The sequence below is a fragment of the Diabrotica undecimpunctata genome, chromosome 1 (genome assembly GCF_040954645.1).
Source record: "Diabrotica undecimpunctata isolate CICGRU chromosome 1, icDiaUnde3, whole genome shotgun sequence".
Classification (NCBI taxonomy): domain Eukaryota; kingdom Metazoa; phylum Arthropoda; class Insecta; order Coleoptera; family Chrysomelidae; genus Diabrotica; species Diabrotica undecimpunctata.
The window spans coordinates 165,261,420-165,283,589 of NC_092803.1; the positions used below are offsets into that span (position 1 = coordinate 165,261,420).

Genomic DNA, 22,170 nt, shown 5'->3' on the forward strand with positions numbered 1-22,170 from the left:
ATCTAAAATAGGAACCCCCATTTTTTATTTTAGATTTGGATTTTTTATGCAAAAATAAGTAACTTTTATCCGGGCCATTTTTTCGACTTGTTGATAGATAGCGCTATAATCGAAAAAATATGATTTATTCCGTTACTCTAGGAAAACTATGATGTAGGTCGCTTCAGTAAGATTGTCGAAACACGTGTTTTCTGATCTAGTTGTTTATTGTGAATATACACGTTCACAAGAGACGTTTGTGAACAGTCAATTTCTGTGGTTACATTCAAAATGGACATTCAATTTGAGTAAGTAATATTATTTGGAGTAAGTTATAATTTTTTCGTTAATTACCTAATACATATCAAACAAACAGATGAAACTTTAGCAATAATGTTGTAAAATACATAAAATTATTATTTGAGGTGCAATCATACTGATCGTGATCTCAGTGTGGCCATACGGCAAAGCTAAGTCAATACGCTACTATTTAATTATTTCTATATTTATTTTTTTCAGACAGGGTTTGACTTTAGTAAAAGCTCTCCAAATAGCATATGAAGATGATTTAGATGTGGATCAATTGTTCATTGAACTTTTTGAGTCTAACATTCTAACATACGAAGAGTCGGGAGGCCAAGATGATTTCGATATAAATCAATTACCAGAACGTCAACCCTTTGCAAATGCAGAAGTTGTATTACACAACAACCAAAGAATAGGTGATGATATTGGAATCGATGGTGGGGTCAACAAAGAGGTTATGTACTACGCCGGCATTGAGTTAGACTAAAACTTTTCTTGGATATCTGGAGATTTAGAGGTTGCACCAAAACTTAATAAAATGAACTAATCCAACTGAACTATTTGAACTTTTTTTTGATAAGAATAGTAATCTAGTAAGAAAGTATCTCATAACATATATAAACAATTAACATTTCTAGTAAACCTTTCACTTCAGGAAGGGATTTTTCCTCAAATTCTAAATACTGCTTTAGTTGTGCCAATACATAAAAAAGGCGACAAATCAAAATTTGATAACTATCGAGGCCTATCACTTTTATCTGTGTTTTCAAAAATATATAAGAAGGCATTTCATACACGTCTCCTCTCGTATATTAACAAGAACAACATTATAGAAAAGTCTCAATTTGGTTTTCGTAAAAGTATAAGTGTGCAGGATGCACTACTAGCGCTATGCAATCATATTTTATCGAACTTTGATAAAGGTAATAAAGTTATCTGTTTTTTTTTGACTTAGCACGAGCTTTTGAAACTGTAAATCATCCAATACTGCTGGAAAAACTTTATCATAGTGGTGTTAGAGGAACTGCGTTAAAGTGGATCCACACCTTTTTATCGAAAAGTTTTCAAAAAATTAAGGTCAATGTAAATGGGAATATAATATTTTCTTCAGAAGAAAGTGTCCTCTCCGGAGTCCCACAGGGAAGTATCATTGGCCCTCTTTTATTTTTGATTTTCGTCAATGATTTAAATCAACTGATAAACGATAGCTCAACATGTTTGGTTCGGAATCCGTTAGATAATTTTTCTAATGCAAGTGTTCGAGTAGAAAACGTGGAACAGCAATCAGGCTGTTATGTCACTCAATTTGCTGACGATACCACAGTTGCACTAAATTCCAATAATTTTTTTCATGTAGTACAAAAAGCAAACTGTCTTGTAAAAAGTATGACTCATTACTGTTTAAATAATGCCCTAATCTTATATGGATCTAAGATCAATATGGTAACCTTTTCTCCTTCTACTATGCAGATGAGTCCATTAGTAAAACCTGACAATGGGTCAGTGGTAAATAGCCACTCCACTAAGTTGTAAGGTGTTTACCTGGATTCTAATTTGTCTTGGAGCTCTCACGTTGATTGTGTAGTGGGAAGATTGTCTGTGCACTGTTATGTTCTATGGCAGCTTAGGAATTTTGTCTCCCTAGATATCTTAAAACTTTAATATTTTGCTCATGTACAGTCAATTTTGCAATATTGCTTACTTTGTTGGAGAAATTGCTCGCGAATTAATGAGGTGCTTGTTCTTAAAAAAGGCTCTTAGATTCCTGTAGACCAGTTTTTAAACAATTAAATATGTTAATTGTAATTTCACTGTATATTTTCAGTTGTGTTGTTTATGTAAAGTCAAATAGATGCAATTTTATTTCCAGAAATGATGTTTCCTAAAGAGTGGTTACAATTTTCGTTACAGAAAAGATTTGGTGACCCCTGTTCATCACTTGACCGTTGTAGGCAAGGTTCCTTACCCAGCATGCGTTCGTTTGTATATTAAATTACCTAATTATGTTAGAGTCAAGTATTTATGTATTTAAGAGAACAGTTAAGGATTTACTTCTGGTAAACACTTTCTATTCGATAGAAGAATACTTGCAGGGATCTTTTTAACAATTTGTATGTTTTTGTGTCTATTTTATATGTTTTTATGTTAACTGTTTTTATGTACTTATACTTTTTTACTGAGCATAGATTGTATTTGACGCATTTCAATACTTGTAAAAGTCAGATGAAATAAAGAATATTGATTGATTGATTGATTGGTAGAGGAACCAATGAGGTATGCTTCTTCTAAAAATGTACCTGATTTTGCTGTAACCAATGATGAAATAGAATGTTCCACGGCGATTCACATATACAATGATCAATTCTGACGCAGATTGGTTATCGTAGGAAACATAAACACAAAAATAATGTAGGATACAAGACATTTCACACAGTCGTTAGAAACAAAATTTAGGAGGCAAATTAAGACAACAGATTTAACGTTCACAGAAAAATTAAGGAATTTGTCGGTCTCAGATTCAAACAAGAAACAAACATGTTTTAAAATGAAAATGGTAGAATAATCATGAACTTAAAATAAAAACTTACATATTGGGATAATTACATATGTATCTCAACTCTTCCTCTAGGAATTGCATCTTAACACTTTCTTTTTGTTTGCTTGTTTTAACTCATCCGATGAGTTAAAACAAGCTCTTAAGAATACTGGACGACAAATCTATATCTGTTTTGGAGGACCTGTTCCATGGTATATATAAAACTGGAATAAATCTAAAAGAATGGCCCATCTCTTCCTATGGTACTATTCCTAAGAACTTCCGTCTTACTAACTGTGATGATTACTTCCTACCAATCATACATACATCACATGCACACTTCAGATTTTCCATTGGTTTGGGCTCCAGAAAAGCTGTGTTTGCTTTAATGTACTGGCCCAGACATGCACTTGTGTCAATCAATATATATATCTGCTTCATTGACTATAAGGATGGGACTTTGACAATGTTAAGCACGAGAAGTTAGTGGAAATCTTGCAAAAATTAAACATTGCTTATCAAGATGTTGAAATAATATTAATATTATATTGGGGTCAAACGGCAAGAATAAAACTCAAAGGCTCTTTGTCAGAAGAAATAAATATTCAAAAGAGTGTACGACAAGGATGTATTTTTTTGCTATTTAATTTATTTATACTGTAAATATATATTGCGAAACATCAGAAGATGAGTCAGCTGGAATAGTGATAAATGGAGTTCTTGTCAACATCAGATACGCTGACAATACAGTTATAATAGTCAACAATTTGGGAGACCTCTAGCTAGTTTTTGTTTAAGTATATATGTTTAGTGTGACACACGATTTACGTATCAAAAACCAAAATATTTCGTTTTAAAAAAACATTAATTGTGCGTATCGTACCGTATTTTTCTACGATTCTAATAAGCAGAATGGTTAGGTGTTATGTATTTTTCATGCAATTATATGGTGTGGAAAGCTGGACACTACATTAGGAACTTCCTAAAAAGATATACTTTCTTTGAAACAGGTGGATCTACAGGTGTGTACTCATGAGTTTCCTGGATGGGTAGAATCACAAATAAGGCAGTGCTGAAGAGACTAAAATTATATTTACTATAAAGAAAAGAAAACTTGAATTTCTTTACCACATCTCTAAAGGCACAAGATATAAGTTATTACAACTTATAATGCAAAGAAAGATCGTTGGACGAAAAAGCGTGAAGCCTTAGAAGCATTTCTTGTATACGAATCCTTCGTAAATGGTTCAAAATGACTTTTGTTGAATTATTCCGTGCAGCAGTTTCGAAAAAGCAAATTTCCATCTTAATCAGCAACCTCCACAGCAGACGATGAATTCAAAAAGATTAATATCCTCATTAACAGCAATATAACATATAATTTAATAGAACTATTCATAATATCTTCATAGATTTTCGACAAGTATACGACAGCATTAGAAGCGATCAGATATGAAATACAATCGCAGAACTTTCAGTTCCACAAAAACATATCCAGCTCGATCAAATATGTGTAAATGAACCTGCTTCGATCTGATCATGTGCTTTCATTTGGTATTGTTCAAGTTGATTTATGAATATTATTAGCAAGGTTCTAAAACTTCTTTCTTGTGGCATGCCTACTTTAAATATTATTTATATGGGATTAAGAAATTAATCCACAGTTGGACGTAGTCATGCAAGAAGGAACCAGCTACCAAAACAAAAAAATTTGATATTATTGCTTATGTGGCATAAGAAAGGTCTAAACTTTGCTTAGCAAAAAAGAACCAAAGGCTTCAGCATCAATATTTTGTGTTGTAACAGTTTGAATCAACTACCACTTACGTAACTGTCGTTTTGAGATTTGCATTCAGAATCCAACCGCAAAAAGTCAGTTATGTATTTTACAAGAGAGAACTAAATGTATGATTTTTATAAAAATGAGTGAAACAACCCAGTGTCTTTCAGCAAGTATAAACATATTTTTCTACAGGACTTTAATTTACCACGTAAACCACTCAAAAAAGATACTTGCAATCAATGTGACATACTTATTCTACAAATTAATCGTGCAGAAAATAGTACCGAAAAACACAAACTTCAGGAAAATCACGAGGAGGATGTGATACTAGCAAACTTAGCTCAAGTTCTAATGAAAAATGATTTGAAGTTTGCAAAAGAAAACAACAGCTCAGAAGCAATAACTCTGAACTTAGAGAAAACTCTACCTATGCCGCGTATTCCAACTATTATCATGTTCTACAAAAGACAACTGATGTTATGCAACTGCGGAATCCACAGTGGCAAGAATGGAAAAGGCTTTTGCTATGTTTGGGTAGAGGACAAGGTGGTCGGGTCAGAAAGTTTCATTTTGTTTACGCAGAAACATATTATGGCTAATGTTGACAAGTATGTCACCAATTTGACACTATGGAGTGATTCATGCGGTGGCCAAAATAGAAATATCAAGATAGTTCTTATGCTAAAAAGTGTGTTGGAAGTCCACCCTAGCCTTCAAAATATTACTATGAAGTTTTTAGTCTTTTGGCGCAGTTTCCTGCCAAACGACAGTGAATTCGGTGATATTGAGTCTGCCCTAAAATTTCAGCAAAGACTTTACACGCCTGAAGATTATATCAGTGTTATAAAGAATGCTAGAAAACGAAATATTTTAAACGTAGTAAAAATGGAATTTGTTGACTTTAAGTCTACAAGTTATATTGAGAAAAGTATTGTAAACAGAAAAAAAGACACAACAAAGATAAACTGGTTGAAATTTAAACAAATCCACATTATTAAAAATAAACCAATGTCTATTTACGTCAGTAACTATTACAACAACGAATTTGTTAAAATAAATCTGCAAAAACGGGAAGTTGGCAGGCCCCCTTCTATGTCAGAAGGCCAGAACGAAAACCAATATTGCTTAAAAAGCTTAAGGATTCTAGACTTTCATCAAGATGGCATTCATGGGTATAGAAAATACTATTCCATTATATTAAAATTGAACAACAAAAACATCTTAATTTTAGCTCAGTTTATTTTTGATTTTTAAACTATAAAATATTGTTAGATTTGCCTTTATTTTTTACTTAGTTTTCCCTATTGTGAAATGTAATTATTTAATATGTATATTACGCAATAGGGATCCAATCACTATTTTTTGTTGTTATTTTATATTATGTTAGTATCAACAATAAAAATACTATCTCTTTCCAACACGGTACAACTTTCAATAAGGTTGTAACTTGTACCTGTAATTTACAATAGATAGCTTTGCGAAAATGTCTTTCCTGAAAAACATACTTTTTGGAGTTGAGTCCTTCTTGCATTAACTACGTCCAATTATTGGTTGTAACGAAAATCACATTTTTAATTCCCAAATGTTTGACGTTTTGATTTTCACTTCGGAAATCGTTTTTAAAAACAGATTTTTGTATAATAATCTTTTAACCGTTTAGGCGATGATCTATTTAATTTTTCCATTGGTGTGACGTCACAGCGCCCGCCGTGTGGCAGCCGTAGCTCAGTGGCTATGTTACTGGCTTAACAAGCTGGAGGGCCTGGGTTCGTATCCTGGCACCGATAAAATTTTCAATTTTTAATTTAACTGAGCTGCCACAGTGCTTCGGAGGGCACGTAAAGCCGTCGGTCCTGGCTACGAAAGTAATCATTAAGTCATGTCAGGGGCACTTGCGCGACCTGAAAACCCTAACATTAGACCTTAGCCAGAAGGTTACACGAACTTTACTTTACTTTTTACAGCGTCCGCCATAGATAATTTTTAAATAAAAATATTCCTGAAGTATAAGCTGTTAAACTTATCTTGAAAACTCTGTATTTTTTTTTAATATTTTATAAAAGCTTTATCTGTATTTTCTTTTAAATATTTAATAAAAACTTTATCAAAAATTGTGCTTCACTTTGGAAGTGCGTACCATTATGTTACCTATTTTTTACAAAAATTTGTGGTCATTTATTAACAATATATCAAACTTAACTTAATGTCAACCTTGCTAATATCAACATTTTTTTTATTTTAGAACTTAAATGACACTCACCTATCCGTAAATCTAGAAGACTTAGAAGTAGTTAATGGAGTTGAAATCAACACCCAAGTAAGAAGCAATAGCCATTCTAACACCAACGGCAGTATTATAACTATGACGCTAAAAAATAATCACCTTATTGTTGAAACTGAAGAACGAAATGTAAGTAAAATGCCCACCAAAAATATGTTTAGGTAGACACAATTTTTGTAGGACCTGCAAGAAGACAGTAGAGAAACTACTATGCGATATTCTCCAAGTGCCAGAGACGGCGTCTTTGTTGTAGAAGTACAGCAAGGTGTAAGAAGAAGCCCTGGATCTGGAGGACAAACGTCTTGTGTTGAGCCCGAGGTGTCTATATCAGTAGGTGACCAGTGTGCGTTAGTACATAATCCTCCAGATAAGTAAGAAATTTAAAAATTCTTATGAAAATTATGACAATGATAACGCAAATATATACATCCCACTCAAGAACTCTTGTATATGATATATAGATAACGTCACTTATACTAGAGACTGGAAAATATGCAATAAAAAATGTCTAAAATATGCATGCAATATGCATTTTAAAACAGGCTGCATATGCACAAATATGCACAAATAGTATGCAAATATGCATTTATAATTTAGATATATGCGATTATTTTTATAAAAATAATTTTATTAGGTTAAAGTTTAGGTTAAATACAGTGTGATATGAATTTAAAACAAATTGTTTTATTATTTATTTATATATTTTCTAAACTTCAAGTCTTATTTAATGTTTTAAAATATTTTATTTTTACCATAAGTTAAATAGGAATACAATAAAATATAAGAAAATAATAATATAATAATAAGAATAAGAAAAAAATTAAATATTTTTATTGTTTTAATAAATAATCATATACTTATTTATTAATATTTTCTAAAGTAATATTAGGTCTTTTATATGTTAATATTTGTTTATAGAAAGAAAAAGATCTCTTTTTCACGAAGAAAAAGCGTTACAAGACGTAATTTTGGCATATTGAAACTGCTTTTAGAGGCGGATCCATATTAATATTTTCATCAAAGTTTCCAATAATAATTATATTACTTGTATTTATTTTATACACTCATTTTATATTTAAAACGTCATAAAGTTTGTCTTTAATTTTTATTCCAATATTTTAAACCTCTAATTTTGTAACTGAATTTTAAAAGACATTGAAATTTGACCCAATTGATTTTAAATGGACTTTTCTATAAAAATATTTTAATATTTATCAACAGCAGTACAAGTTAGATCAAAAGTTCAAATAACCCTTTTGATGCCATCATAGTGTTTAGTTAAAAATATAGCACTTTTAAGTCTTCCATCTCCTTAATACTGGTTCTGATGGCAAAGTACTATCGAGTAGCCTCTCCCTATATGCCTGTACACGTTGCGGTGCTTTTAGAAATACTTTTTACAGTATGTATTAAGGTGTTTACATTTAGAAATTCAATTCTTATTTTCTCTGCAATTCTGTTTAGGCCGTGTGCCATACATGAACGTGAATTAAATTAGGGAAAAAATTTAAGATTGGATGCAACTTTGATCATATATGAGGGCATCACTAACCATTAATAATATTTTTTTTAATAGTACTTGATCAGGTATAAAAAAATGTTAGAGATTTAATTTGTCAACCCTTCAATTTTGTCAGTTGGATTTTTAATACCTGACATCACATCTTTGTAACATCGACTGACATATTTCTTTTGAAGAGTTGAATAACTTGGTACAATAGCTGGTTTATCTTCAATATTGCAATAAGTTTTTAAAAAATTTTGACACAATTTATTTTCTAACTTGTGCAGATATTGCAGATCAAAAAGAAATTGCATAAATCCTGTGCAAAATTGTTGAACTATTTTGGAATTTCTTTTAGCATGGAATCTAAAATAAATGTTTTCTTAAATAAGAACCTACATTAATTGATCGAACTTTTAAAACCTCCCAAATTTATTTATTTCTCAGAATAAAATTAAAATCATCAAAACAGTACAGTCTCGATTTTAAGAGACTGTTTTTCACCATTGAATATCGACAGACACAATGCTATCAATCCAATCCATTTTCTTGGAAAACATACCGCACATTATGGGATCAACATATATACTTTCATATTTTATTTTAATAGATGTTACTAATATACTGTTATTATTATATATCAAAATATATAATTATATGCTCTTAAATCTCCAAATATTGCAAGGCATATGCATTTATAAAAAACATGTGAAATGCGTAGGATATAGGGTAATTCGAGGGCAGATGGCGCAGAAGGTTAGATGGCATAATGGTTTTACATCGCTAACGCTAATGTTGGAAGGGTATCACCTGCGATCTGATGTAGTCATGTAGTTTAGTTGATATCAAGCAAGCAAACATATTATGGGAGTTAATGAGGCTGCTTGAAATTTTGGGGTATCGGCAACCACTCTACGAAGAAGAAAATTGAGAGAAAAGGTAAAGAAAGGACCTCTTGGACCCTTCTCCACATTAGGCGAAACAAGTGAAGAAAAGTTGGCCAAACATGTTCTAAAACTTCAAAAAACGAATTTTTTCCCACTCAAACCGTGTGAAGTATGGCTTTTTAATTAGCCGATCAGCTGGGCAATAAACACCATTTTAATAAGGAATTAACATTATCTGGTTTTTCATAGCTGCCTGCAGAGACACCCAAGGCTGTGAGTAATAAAAGAAGAAGGGGTATCCAGTAATCGATCCTTGGGTATGAACAAAAAAGACAATGAGATTTACTTTCAGCTGCTAGAAAATACTCTGACCGAGAACGGCCTTATGAATAAACTTGGACACATCTTCAATATGGATGAGACGGGTTTACAACTGAATAATAGCCCGGGGCATGTTTTTGTTAGGAAAGGATCTAAAAACATCGCAAGTATCAGCTCCAGTCAAAAGATAGAAACCATTACCGTTATAACATGTACGCACTTTCATAACGTAATGAAAGGGAAAAATTAAACACAAGAGTTCGAGGATGGGATACCTCCGAGATTCTTGCTCTAAATGTCGAAATGATCTGCCTATCTTAACAGTGACTTATTTTTTCAGTAGCTCAAAATTCAGTCCATTTCCAGAAAGCCGACTGGAGTAGTTTTGTTTCTGCTTGATGGCCATGCTTCACACTGCAGTACCAAGTTATACGGAATATTCCAAAAGGAAGGCCACGGAAAAGATGGAAGGATGAAGTTTGGAGCGGACGCATAGTTTGGAGGAGAACAAGGCTCGATTTGAGCTGTAGCGCCATTGAAGAGAGAGAGAGAGAGAGAGAAAAAATTAAACTACTACTACTACACTGCTGCAATTTATATATTAAAAATAATGCAGGATGAAAGCTCATTAGACTACAATTCGGAAACAAATTCCAGACGTTAGATCTCAAAGTTTTAACAAAGCTTTATCTGATGATAATAAACAACCTTGCTGCAGTTGTCGGGACAGAGCAACAAAATAAATCGATTGCAGAAACTAATACAAACACTCCCGTGAAAAGTACCCCTTAAAAATGCTAGACATCATCTCATCTGTTCTAGTTGTTTCCGCTGGCGTTAATTCGGTTCTACAAAGGAGCAACCAGCAAGCAAAAATTTTTACTGCAGATACAAAATTTGCGAAAAAAACGAACAAAGCATTTAAGAAAAGAAAGAAAGAAATATAGACCATTAAATTTAAACCAGGTTTGAAGAAGCCCAAAGTGACCACAAAGAAAACTATGAAAGCTGCCAAAAGCAACTCATCCTCAGACAAAGATCTAGAAACATCGACATTTACTGACTCTTCAGATGTTAAGGACGACGATGGCCAGACTTGCACTGGTTGTTTTGAAATATATTCCCAAACCACAAAATCTGACGACTGTGTTAATTATTACTTATTTTTTTTTGTCAATTATAGGTTTTATTTTTTAATGTATTTTAGTACTTAATACATGTTTAAAAACTCAATAAAGATTCATAAAAAATTAGCAATGATTTTACTATGACATTTAGAAATGCGTGAAATTTTAAAACTAGGGCCATCTATCATCGAATTACCCTATATGTTGGCATATTATCCAGTCTCTACTAATAACAAATCGATTTGTAGTCAACAGGTATATAAACTAGTTATACACCAAAAATTAGATAAAAAATATATACATACTTTGCAAGTTATATTTTAAATTACCATATATTGATAATTTCTTTTTATATATTTATAAATATTTGTTTATAAAGGTACAGTGATGAAGAAACCCTAGGAGAATACGACGAGAGTGAATACTGCATCGAAATGGTGTCACCGGAAACTCCAGACTCTGTATCGTCCAAAGCAAAAACTGGTTTAACACAATCAAACACTAGTCTTAGCCATAGTTCTTATTGCTACACAAATCAACAATGTTATGATATAGACAACTACGGTTCGAGTCAATATAAAGGCTATACAGTGTGTGACGACCAACACGTAGCCAAGTGTATCGACGATACCAGACCAAAAATCATGGCAGCCATTTATAAAAATACACTAAAGAGAAGTCCCAGTACAGAAGATTTACATATGGCTTCTATAAACGGGGGATTAGTGGAGGATAATACAGTTCTACGAAACTCGTCTAATAGGTAAGAATATAAGTATATTTTGTTTTTTATTTTAGTATTTGGAGCTTCCAATTATTGCAGAGATTCTTACAAATCGTCGGCTTAATCGGCAAAGTGAATAACTTCACTTTTTTAACAAAATTACATTTTTGTGCCATCTAGTAGAAAATATTATAACGCATACACTAGAAAAGTCCATAAATCCAAGATTAAATTGTTTCCCTTGCAATATCTTAAGTAGAAAACGGCGTATCTCCTTTCCCGCCAAATTGAGTCAGCAAACTTCGTAAATCCATCAGTTTGTTACGAAGTGTCAATGTGTGCACGTGTATAGTGAATTATTTAATAATTAGAACCGAGTTGGAACTCTAAAGCCCATTTATATAAAGTTTATAGAAACGACTACTGCAAAAGACACAATCATACACCTGTATCAATTGCCACATTCCATAAAGAAATTCGATAAGCAACGGCTGGCACTTTATCAACCGAAAAAGGATCTATGCGACGAATGTGTCGCTTATCAAACAGGCAATTCAACAGAAGATGAATACAATGAACACAGAACACTAAAAAATTAAGCAAGAAATGAAAAGAGTGCAGATAAGGAGTCTCAACATGAAGTTTTAACAATGGATCTTTAATCAGTTTTGCTCTCTCCAAAATCCAATGTTTCTGCGCTTTATTACAAGACCAAACTTATCGTCCATAATTTCACACTATTTGACATTAAGCGCAAACAAGGCTACTGTTACCTTTGGAATGAGAGTGAGGGCGGATTGACAAGCAACGAATTTACAAGTACAATAATTCATTTTTTGGAGGGACATGTGAAAGAACATCAATTAGAAAATCAAAGTAACATTAACATTATACTATGGAGTGACGGCTGCGGTTATCAAAACCGAAACATTACTTTGTCAAATGGTCTATTTAATTTTGCACTGGAAAAGGGTGTAACTGTGATACAGAAATATTTACATAAGGGCCATACTCAAATGGAAGTGGACAGCGTTCATTCCGTTATCGAAAAAAAGATTCGAAACAAGAAAATCAATATTCCGCAGATTACGTATTTATCTGCAAAGCAGCATGTCAAAAAGCTCCTTACAGAGTTGAATACCTTATGCACGACTTCTTTAAAAAATATGATGAATTGAAATATTTTAAATCCATTAGACCAGGAAAAATCTCTGGACAATGGGTAATCGACCTAAAAGCATTGAAATATTCCAACGATGGAGTGTTTTTTAAACTTCGACATTCAGAGAAAGATTGGCAAACTCTTCCAATAAGACTGAACACAAACAGCATTCAAGCAACTAATACAGATAATATACCGGCATTATACAAACAAAGACTAAAAATTAAAGCAGAAAAATATGCACACCCCCAACAACTTACGACGAGCATGGAAAGCGATTATCACGATTTCTATAATAATTTACCTCATCATTAGTTAATTCTTTTTAGTTTTTAAGTTTTCTTAATGTTCTACTTTTTCATCCTTTTTAGTTTTTAAGTTCATAAATCTTATACTTTCATGAATAAACATGTTTTTATGTTGATTTTTATTGCATAATGTTTCATTTTAAATGGTAAGAAAAATGAGTATCTCCAATTTTTAAGTTATAATACAAAAAAGCAAACTGCGTATCTCCATTTTTTTTTTAATTCTTGCGATTTAAGTTAAAATATTAGAAAAGTATCTAATACTTTCCACCTTAATGATATTTTCTAATCAACAAAACAATAACTATGGTCAACGTAAATACATTTAAAGGTAAAGTTGTTTTTAAATCGTTTTTTGTGTCTCCTGTAAAATATGTATGAAAGGAGTTACGCACTATGCCGATTAAGCCGACGAAATAGTTCTTGTAACGTAGCGCAGAATTTTACGTACCACACTTACTTTATATAACAAAGACAACAATAGAGTTAACCCATTTTAAATTATCGTAACAATATAACTCCAACTAATGTTGCAAACTAATTGTTTTGAATTCGACTAGCTCTAGTCTCTCAAGTGTAGGTTGATCCTATCTTAAATGCAAATCCGAACAAAGAGAAATGACAGAGACAAATAAAAGATGATATTAACTAATCAAAATTATTTGAACGTGTCTCCCAGTACAACTACTTGGGAACTATAATCAATAAGTCGTGGGACAATACCCAAGAGATTAAATGTCGCATCGGAAAGGCAAAAAGTGCATTCTTGACTATGAGCTGTTTGTTCAAGAGCCATGACCGCCGAGCCCTAGAAACAAAAATAAGGCTCCTTAAATGTTACGTGTACTCAGTAATTCTGTACGAAGTAGAATGGTGGACATTGAAGGCAAAACATCTACCAAAACTTCAGGCATTTGAGCTATGGTTATACAGAAGGATCCTGAAGATATTATGGACAGACAAAGTCACCAATAAAGAAGTACCACAGAGGATAAACACATTGCGGAAAATGAACACACACTACGCGGATTTGGTCAATATCGTGAAGGTTCGCAAAGTTCAGTACTTGGGACATATAATGAGGACTCAAGGCAGATATGAGGTACTCCAATGCATTTTGCAAGGTAAAATTGAAGGAAAATGGGCCACAGGACGAAGAAGAATATCCTGGCTTGCTAACCTGAGAGCAAGGTATAGAAAGACCTCAACACAGCTATTCCGTATAGCAACCAACAAAGTCATCATAGCCAGAATGATCGTCAACGTTCGGAACGGACAGGCACCCTAATAAGAAATGAAATTTTAATATTAATAAAAAAAAAAATCCTGCGTGAAGCTGTACAAAATGTGAAAATATTACTTATGGTTTCATGTAGTTAAAAAATAACTTGTTTCTGTAGTTGTACTGGGTTGTAGTTAGAAGTAGGTGAATGTTGAATATGGTTTAGGTAGGTTTGGACTTCTTTATAGTAGCGGCCATGTTCTGTCCCATGTGCGTTGCCTGTGTGGTGCATTACGTGTTTCGGAAAATCATACCTAAATAAGGGAAAAAGAACAATTTATATTAGGCCAAAAAACCCAGAAGAAGTTTTATAATATAAATGGGTTTTGGAACTAAAAAATTACTTTAAATTGACAAAAGATATTTTACCTTTTTAAAAACATTTGATACTAAAGACTTTCCAAGACCAAAATCCCTAGATAATTTTCCCACTGTACTGTGTGGATTTTCTACTGCTGCCAAAATTATGTCTTGTTGAATATCTTCATTAATTTTTGGCCTACCATGCTTTGCTGCATCCCTCACATGGCCTAATTCTTTGTATTTTAAATGTTATTGTAATGTTAATGTAATTATGTTGCAAATAGTAAATTGCTTGAATAGTTTTCACGTAAACGTACCTTCTGTAAAGCTTAAACAATACAGATTTGTATTTTAATATTTCTGACAGTTTTCAACGTCCAATGAAAAAACAAAATAAATAAATAAAAAATACCCCAAAACATTAAAAATATTTTTATGGTTCAGGGACTTTGATTACTAATAATTATAGAAACTATTTTTATCATTCAGGGTCTTGGATCCCTAATAAAAGCTGTTATAGACAATGTTACGAATAATGCAATGTGTTTTTAATAGTTTATTAAAGTAGTTGTATAACAATATGAAATATCATTTAATGTATTTAATATCTACGTTTATTCTTCACTTGGAATTATTATTTTGTAACTAACTTGGAATTTTTGCATTTTTGCCACCCTGTACCAATTTGAAGCAACCTGTTATGCATTTTGGAATTAGCTCAGCAAGGGAAATCTGTGAATTGAAAAAAAAATGGGGGTTTCATTAAAAATATATATATATATATATATATATAAATGTTTTGGATGATATATATATATATATATATATATATATATATATATATATATATATATATATATATATATATATATATATATATATATATATATATATATATATATATATATATATATATATATATATTATTGTGATATTAAAAGTCAGAGATGCGCCAAGCAATTAATTAGCTAATTGATTAATTAATTAAACTTATTTAAATGATGCAATTATGATTTTATCACACTATTTAATTCTCTTACCTCAGGGTTATATTCGTGCTTCAATATCTATACTTTACATATGATAGGTAAGGTCTGAGGAATACCGGAATAATAAACATATATGATACAAAATTATATATTGAAATAAAATTCACACTCAAATATCTTTACGTACGTAGAACAAAATTTTGTTCTACGTACGTGAACCTTCAAACATTAATGTTATATACTACATAAATTAAAATCTTAAATCAAAATTGTTGTTCTATATCTCCTGATAAATATTTCTATCCTTTCTGAAGCAATAAGAAAAAAAAACTTGTTGATAAAAAAAATATTGACGAATGGAAAATAATTATCTCTCTGATGATGAGTTGTCCAAATCCTTGTTCCTTGTAGCCTACACTATCGATTCTTAGCAGTTCCCTAGTTAATCAGCAATCTTACAACAAATTATTGCGAGCCTCTCGTCTTCAATGATCTCCTTCAGATGCACGTGTCGTTCAACAGATGCCAGTCTCTTCTCCTCTCGATAAACTGAATCTCTCGTTCCGGCCTGAACAGTACCTCTTGGAATATATAAGTAGAAAAGTATGACTTACAATATTTTACTGGATAGCTTCCGTCAGGATACACTTAGTCCACGAAAACTCACAAACATTCACTTCTAATGCTTAATATCACTTGGGAACCGCCAAAGAACAACGACTGTTCGCCTTGCACCCTTGGAAAACAACTGATGATATTTTTTCCCTCTAAAATCTAGCTAAACTCTCATTCCTCTATCTCTCCCACTTTTTTTCACTCTTTGCTAATCAAAGTTCGTCATATTTATCCCCATTTAGATAACAAACAACAACTTTCCTACAAACTATTAACATGCTAATCGGTTTCTACAAATTCTTAAGAACTAACGGAGAAATATAATTTCTAAACTCTACCCTATTGTCTTTATTCACTGTACAAGTCCATTTGGAAAGCCCGGTCGTATTGTTCAATTCACTACTTTCACTCAAATATATTTTACAAAGAAAATAATTTATGCATATCTTAAATTTTGTTTACTACAGATAATCCAAAGATAATGGACTTTCTTTTGTTTGAAATATCTTTCATAGTTTATCAGTTGAAATATTTTGAATTATTATATTTTATAATTTGAAATATATTAAGAGCAAACCAATATTATTTTTAATTTTACATAGCATAACAACTCTCCAGGATATCTTGAAAATTTATTTAGATGGTCTATTTAGTAATTTTAATTTTATCTTTGGCGGATAAAATGAATCATAACAATATATATATATATATATATATATATATATATATATATATATATATATATATATATATATATATATATATATATATACAGTGAACGGCTAAATTATGGAATTTTTTCATTATTTCGAGAACCGTCAAGTTTTGGGGGAAATCCCGAAACTGGTCGATTTTTGTTATAAAATACCCATCTTATAACGTACATAGAGTAGGGATGACGTCACCGGTGTGGGTGTAGTGACATAACTGTTAATTTTTTTAAATAGAAATTGGTATAATGCGACACCTCATATGAAATAGAATTTAATTATCTATTTAACGACATTTCTTTTTTAACTAAAATATTTTTTAAGGGTACAAAAACAATTTTTTTTAATTTAAATTCAACTAAATTACAACTACTGATTTAATTCATAATGAACTTTAAAGTAACCAAATTATGATAACAATTATTTTAAATTAAATATTCGAAATGCCATCCATCGGTTCCTGCCGATGAAGTAAATACTTAAAAAAGCAAAAATAAGTAAAAATAATAATGGACACAATAAGTTACCTCATAAACACTGAAACTTTTTGTCAAACGTTAATTCAAGCAAGTGATAGTGGCATTGTTACTGTAACTTTTATTGACGTAAATGTTTTGATTTTGTGAATTGTCATCAGTTGTCAATTGTAATTATTACTTTTGAATACTAAATTATGGCTCACCTAAATGAAACAAAACGCATAGAAATATTATTTCTTAGCGGATGCGGAGATAAAAAAGAACACAGAACGAGGTATGCAATTTATTCAACGCAAAATATCCAGACAGACCCATCAGCCAATCAACAGTAAGTAAAATAGTCCGAAAATTTGGAGAAACTGGGCACGTTAAACATATTCCAAGCGCTGGGTGTCCTAAAATTGAAGACAATGTGAAACTTGATATTTTATTAAATGTGCATGACAATTCTCACAGTAGTTCAACACAAATGGGTGAATATGCTGGAGTTTCCCAAGGATCGGTATTACGTATTTTAAAAAAAGAAAAATACCATCCCTACAAAATTCAACTACATCAGGAATTAGACGACGACGATCCCGATCGTCGGCTTCAATTTTCTGAAATTATGCAGGATTTATGTATCCGCAATCCACATTTCATTAATCAAATCCTTTTTTCCGATGAAGCCACATTTTTTATACATGGTACCGTAAATCGTGAAAATTGCAGATACTGGAGTCAAGAAAACCCACATTGGATGACTGAGTCACACACGCAATATTCTCAGAAAGTAAATGTATGGGCAGGGATCACTAATGACAGAATCATTGGCCCTTTTTTCTTTGAATAAAATCTAACAGGAGAACGTTATTTAACTTTTTTGAGAAATCAACTTATGTATACCTGTCCTTGCTAACATGTATCCAAATGCCAATAATGCAAATTTACATAGTAAAAATATCTGGTTTTAACAAGATGGAGCTCCTTCGCATTATGCACGTGAAGTACGTCAATTTTTAAATCATTGCTTTCCCAGGAGGTGGATCGAAAGACGAGGTTTTATAGAGTGACCAGCAAGGTCGCCAGATCTACCACCTCTAAACTTTTTCCTGTGGGGTTACATAAAATCAAAAGTTTAAGTCAATAGACCCCAAAACTTACAGTACTTTAAAAATAGAATTAGGCATGAAATGAGTCTAACTACTCTAGAAGTCATCCGCAATGTACTTGATGAATGTGTCCGTAGATTTGCATATTGTCAAGAAACCGATGGATGGCATTTCGAACATTTAATTTATAATAATTATTATGCATAATTTGGTTACACTAAAGTACATTATTAATTAAATCATTAGTTGTAATTTAGTTGAATTTTAATTAAAAAAAAAAAAAATGTTTTTGTACCCCTAAAAAAATATTTTAGTTAAAAATGTAATGTCGTTAAATAGAGAATTAAATTCTCGTTGAAATAAGGTGTCGCATTATACCGATTTGTATTTAAAAAAAGTACGATTACATCACTACACCTACACCGGTGACATCATCCCTACTCCATGTACGTTATAACATGGGTATTTTAAAACAAAAATCGACCTGTTTCGGGATTTCTCTCAAAATTCGACGGTTCTCGAAATAATGATAATATTCCATAATTTAGCCGTTCACTGTACATAAATCTCTATATGCTTTAAAACCCTATTTTATTTGTGTTTTAGGTCGATCAACGATAAAATACCGACTCCTGAATCGTCAAAAATAGTTGAAAAACCGAAAATCACAGGTGAATTATCATCAAGCAAGGAAGCGGAAACGAGGTCTAAGGATTACGAAAATAAAGGGTTCGAATGCAACGACTTGGCGAAAAGTTAAAAATTGCTATTATTATTTTAACTCAATCTCTATTAGGTACAAATCTAATGCCCACCTGTACGTTACAGAGCTTTTCACTTTGGTGATTTTTACCGGTTGTTTTAGGAAAGGGTGTACACTAAATAAGATACAATGTATTTCGAATTAAGTGGGATTTCCTGCGGTAACATAATATAACGGTCATACAATTCGAATTAGAACAATAAAATTAGACAAGAAAACAAAAACTTCGGTATACTTTATTAAAAACTGTACTTAAATTGGGTTGGTCTAGTTCAAACAGTCTACACAGGCAAGATTTATATTATAATACATAAATTTTAACCAATCTCGTCAGACGTATTTCTTAATGTTATGTAAATAAATATATCTTAGTAATAAGATAATAGTATATTACTTTCTGAGGCGGAGAAGCATGACTTTTCTTGACGCACCCTATATTACGCGCCGAACGAAGTGAGGCGCGTAATAGAGGGCAAGTCAAGAAAAGTGGCTTCTTTGCCGAATAAAGTATACTATTTTTTCTTCAAACGTAGCAATTTTCAACCATAAATAGTACAATTCATACGCTATTTTTACTCGAAATTAACTGTGACAACTATCAAAGTCGTCTAGATGTTAGAAATTAAAATAATTAAGTCGACGGTGGGATTTGTGTCTCCCTGGTTACAGTTGTTTGACAGTTGTTGCAATTATTAAAGACAGCTTATTGTTGTTGCAACCGCAAGTGCAAATTTAGTGCAAAAATGGAAAACCTAAACGAAATTGAGTCCGCGGCTAATGATGCAGTAGCACGTTAGGGGCCCTCCAAGTCCGATAAGAACGATAATGCTCAAAAATTTTTAAACCCTCATGATTGGCCAACATCGGAAATGATTGCTAAAAGTTGTTCTCGACCATCAGTATCATCAACAATTACCAATGCGTATCAAGATTCGGGAACATTTTTGCACGGTTTCAATTTTGATAATGCCTCATTAACTAATTGTACTTTAAATATTACTATAAATAAAAATGATGTTTAATTGTTGTTAATGACATTTGTATTGTTGCTTTGTGACATGTTTCATATTGTTGCCATGACAACATTTTTCCCTCCGCCGTAAAGAAATGGGAAAAAAAAACTGCTGCCGGCGGAGACATCAAACTTTGACAGGATCAAGTTAGATAAGTAATGTCATCATTATTTGACGTTTGAAGAAAAAATATTTTTATGTCTTCTTTATATAATTGTGTCTAATGAGATTAAAAGATAGAAATATCTATTTTTATTGGTATAAGAAGTTGCTACTAATTTCTGCATAATGAGTGTTTTGGTGATGCATCGATTACTGCTATATTTCTCACGTTATTTTTAAGTTTTAGTGTTAAATTAATGGTGTTAAAAGTGTTTAAATTGTTTAATAAAACGAAAATATGTAAAATTATATACAGGGGGCAAATTAAACGTGATATAAATATTTCTGTTCGTATGTTCTTATCAGTCGGTCAGATAGCCAAGCGGGCTGGCAGGCCAGTCCTCATTCGCTTCACTGCGAGTGGTTAAGTGGATGTGAGTTCGATCCCCAGCTCGGTGTACAAAAAACAAAAAGGCTAACGCAGCAGTTTAAAACTCTAAATGAATCTGCGGCTTAGACTAGAATATGCTGGTGTCTGATCGGCCTATGGTGGAGCAGTACGGCAAGAGATAAGGGCTTGCAGCTCGGTGATACTCCTCCATAGATCCCTACCGGAAGGGCGAACCGCCTAAATACCGGTGTATAGGGCGTAGGATAGGGCAGATTGCAAAAACTACCGCTGCATATCAGTTACCAACACTCTCAGTAGATTGTATGAAAAAGTTAATGAAATCCTTAGTCAAAAATGAAAATAAACCACTTGAGCTGAAACAGGCACATCTATACTTTAACTTAACTCAATAAAAAAATATTGACTAGAGATAAACCAACCCATTTTTTATTTCTGGACTTAACGAAAGTTTATAACACAATATCCCTATGTAGACTACAGCAAGTACTAGACAACTCATCTAATTATATTACACTTGTGAAAGAAATACAACGATTCTACCTAACTATCGTTAATCAAAAATAAAGCTTACCAACCAGTTCTCTGAAAATTTAAGGGGAAATAAAGGAATGCTTTTTAAAATTTACCTGAGTAAGGCACTGAGGAAATTTAGGAGATCATGTTCTAGACTGGGTATATCATTAAACAACGAAACTACCCCATATACGCTTCATTTTGTGGATGATCCAGTAGTCATCGCACAGGACCAAGAAGATCTGCAATTCATGACAAAACGAATAATACTAGCCATAGGGACTAAATATTAACTCAACAAAATTGAAATATATGTCCATAGGAGGAGTTGAAAACGATGAATTAAACTTAAAAAGTGAAAATGTAGTTTCGTCATGGTCTGAATATATCTATTTAGGGAAAAATATGGAAATTAATGGACGCTCTGAAACTGAAATCGAAGAACGAATCATAAAAGGGAAATTATTATAGGGGCACTCAACTTACTACTCTGGTCAAATACAGACTGACAGATCTTTGCCTACCGAAGTCATATTTGATTGTCAGGCGCCTAAAAGGCAATGTCAATGTCAAAGAGAGATCAGGAGCCTGGTCCGACAGACGTGAATGGAGGCTGGAACCGAGTGCTTGGTGCAGTCCTGTCAAGAGGAAAAATTGTAATTATAAATACTTGGCTTATCTGCCTTAACGTAGACTGTATATTTAAAAGTCTCCAACTGCTTGATAATATAATGTTATAGGAAATCAAATCGGTCAATATCTACCCAGGTACCAATATTCAATCATACTATAATATACGTTCGTCTACAATTAGTGTTGGCCTAAAGAGAGTCTGCAGAATCTATAAATTCTGTAGAATAGTACTATTACTAATATACATTTTAAGATTCATGCTTTCTAAGTAGAATCCTTCAATAAATTAACAGCAAGTTACAGGGAATAAGATTGGAAGGTACTAAAAAGATAAATGATTGATAGGG

The 22,170-nt window shown here is 32.2% G+C and overlaps 1 protein-coding gene across 1 annotated transcript in view; it reads left to right on the top strand.

Annotated features, from left to right (window-relative positions):
• The window catches only part of LOC140432510 (uncharacterized), a 161,637-nt gene extending 142,085 nt beyond the window's left edge, over window positions 1–19,552 (top strand). The window contains exons 5-8 of the mRNA XM_072520436.1: window positions 6,847–7,014; window positions 7,066–7,256; window positions 11,104–11,487; window positions 18,994–19,552. Of these exons, the coding sequence (XP_072376537.1) occupies window positions 6,847–7,014; window positions 7,066–7,256; window positions 11,104–11,487; window positions 18,994–19,147 (897 nt within the window). The 3' untranslated portion in view covers window positions 19,148–19,552. The remainder of the gene's footprint in view (window positions 1–6,846; window positions 7,015–7,065; window positions 7,257–11,103; window positions 11,488–18,993) is intronic.
• The last annotated feature ends 2,618 nt before the right edge of the window (window positions 19,553–22,170 follow it).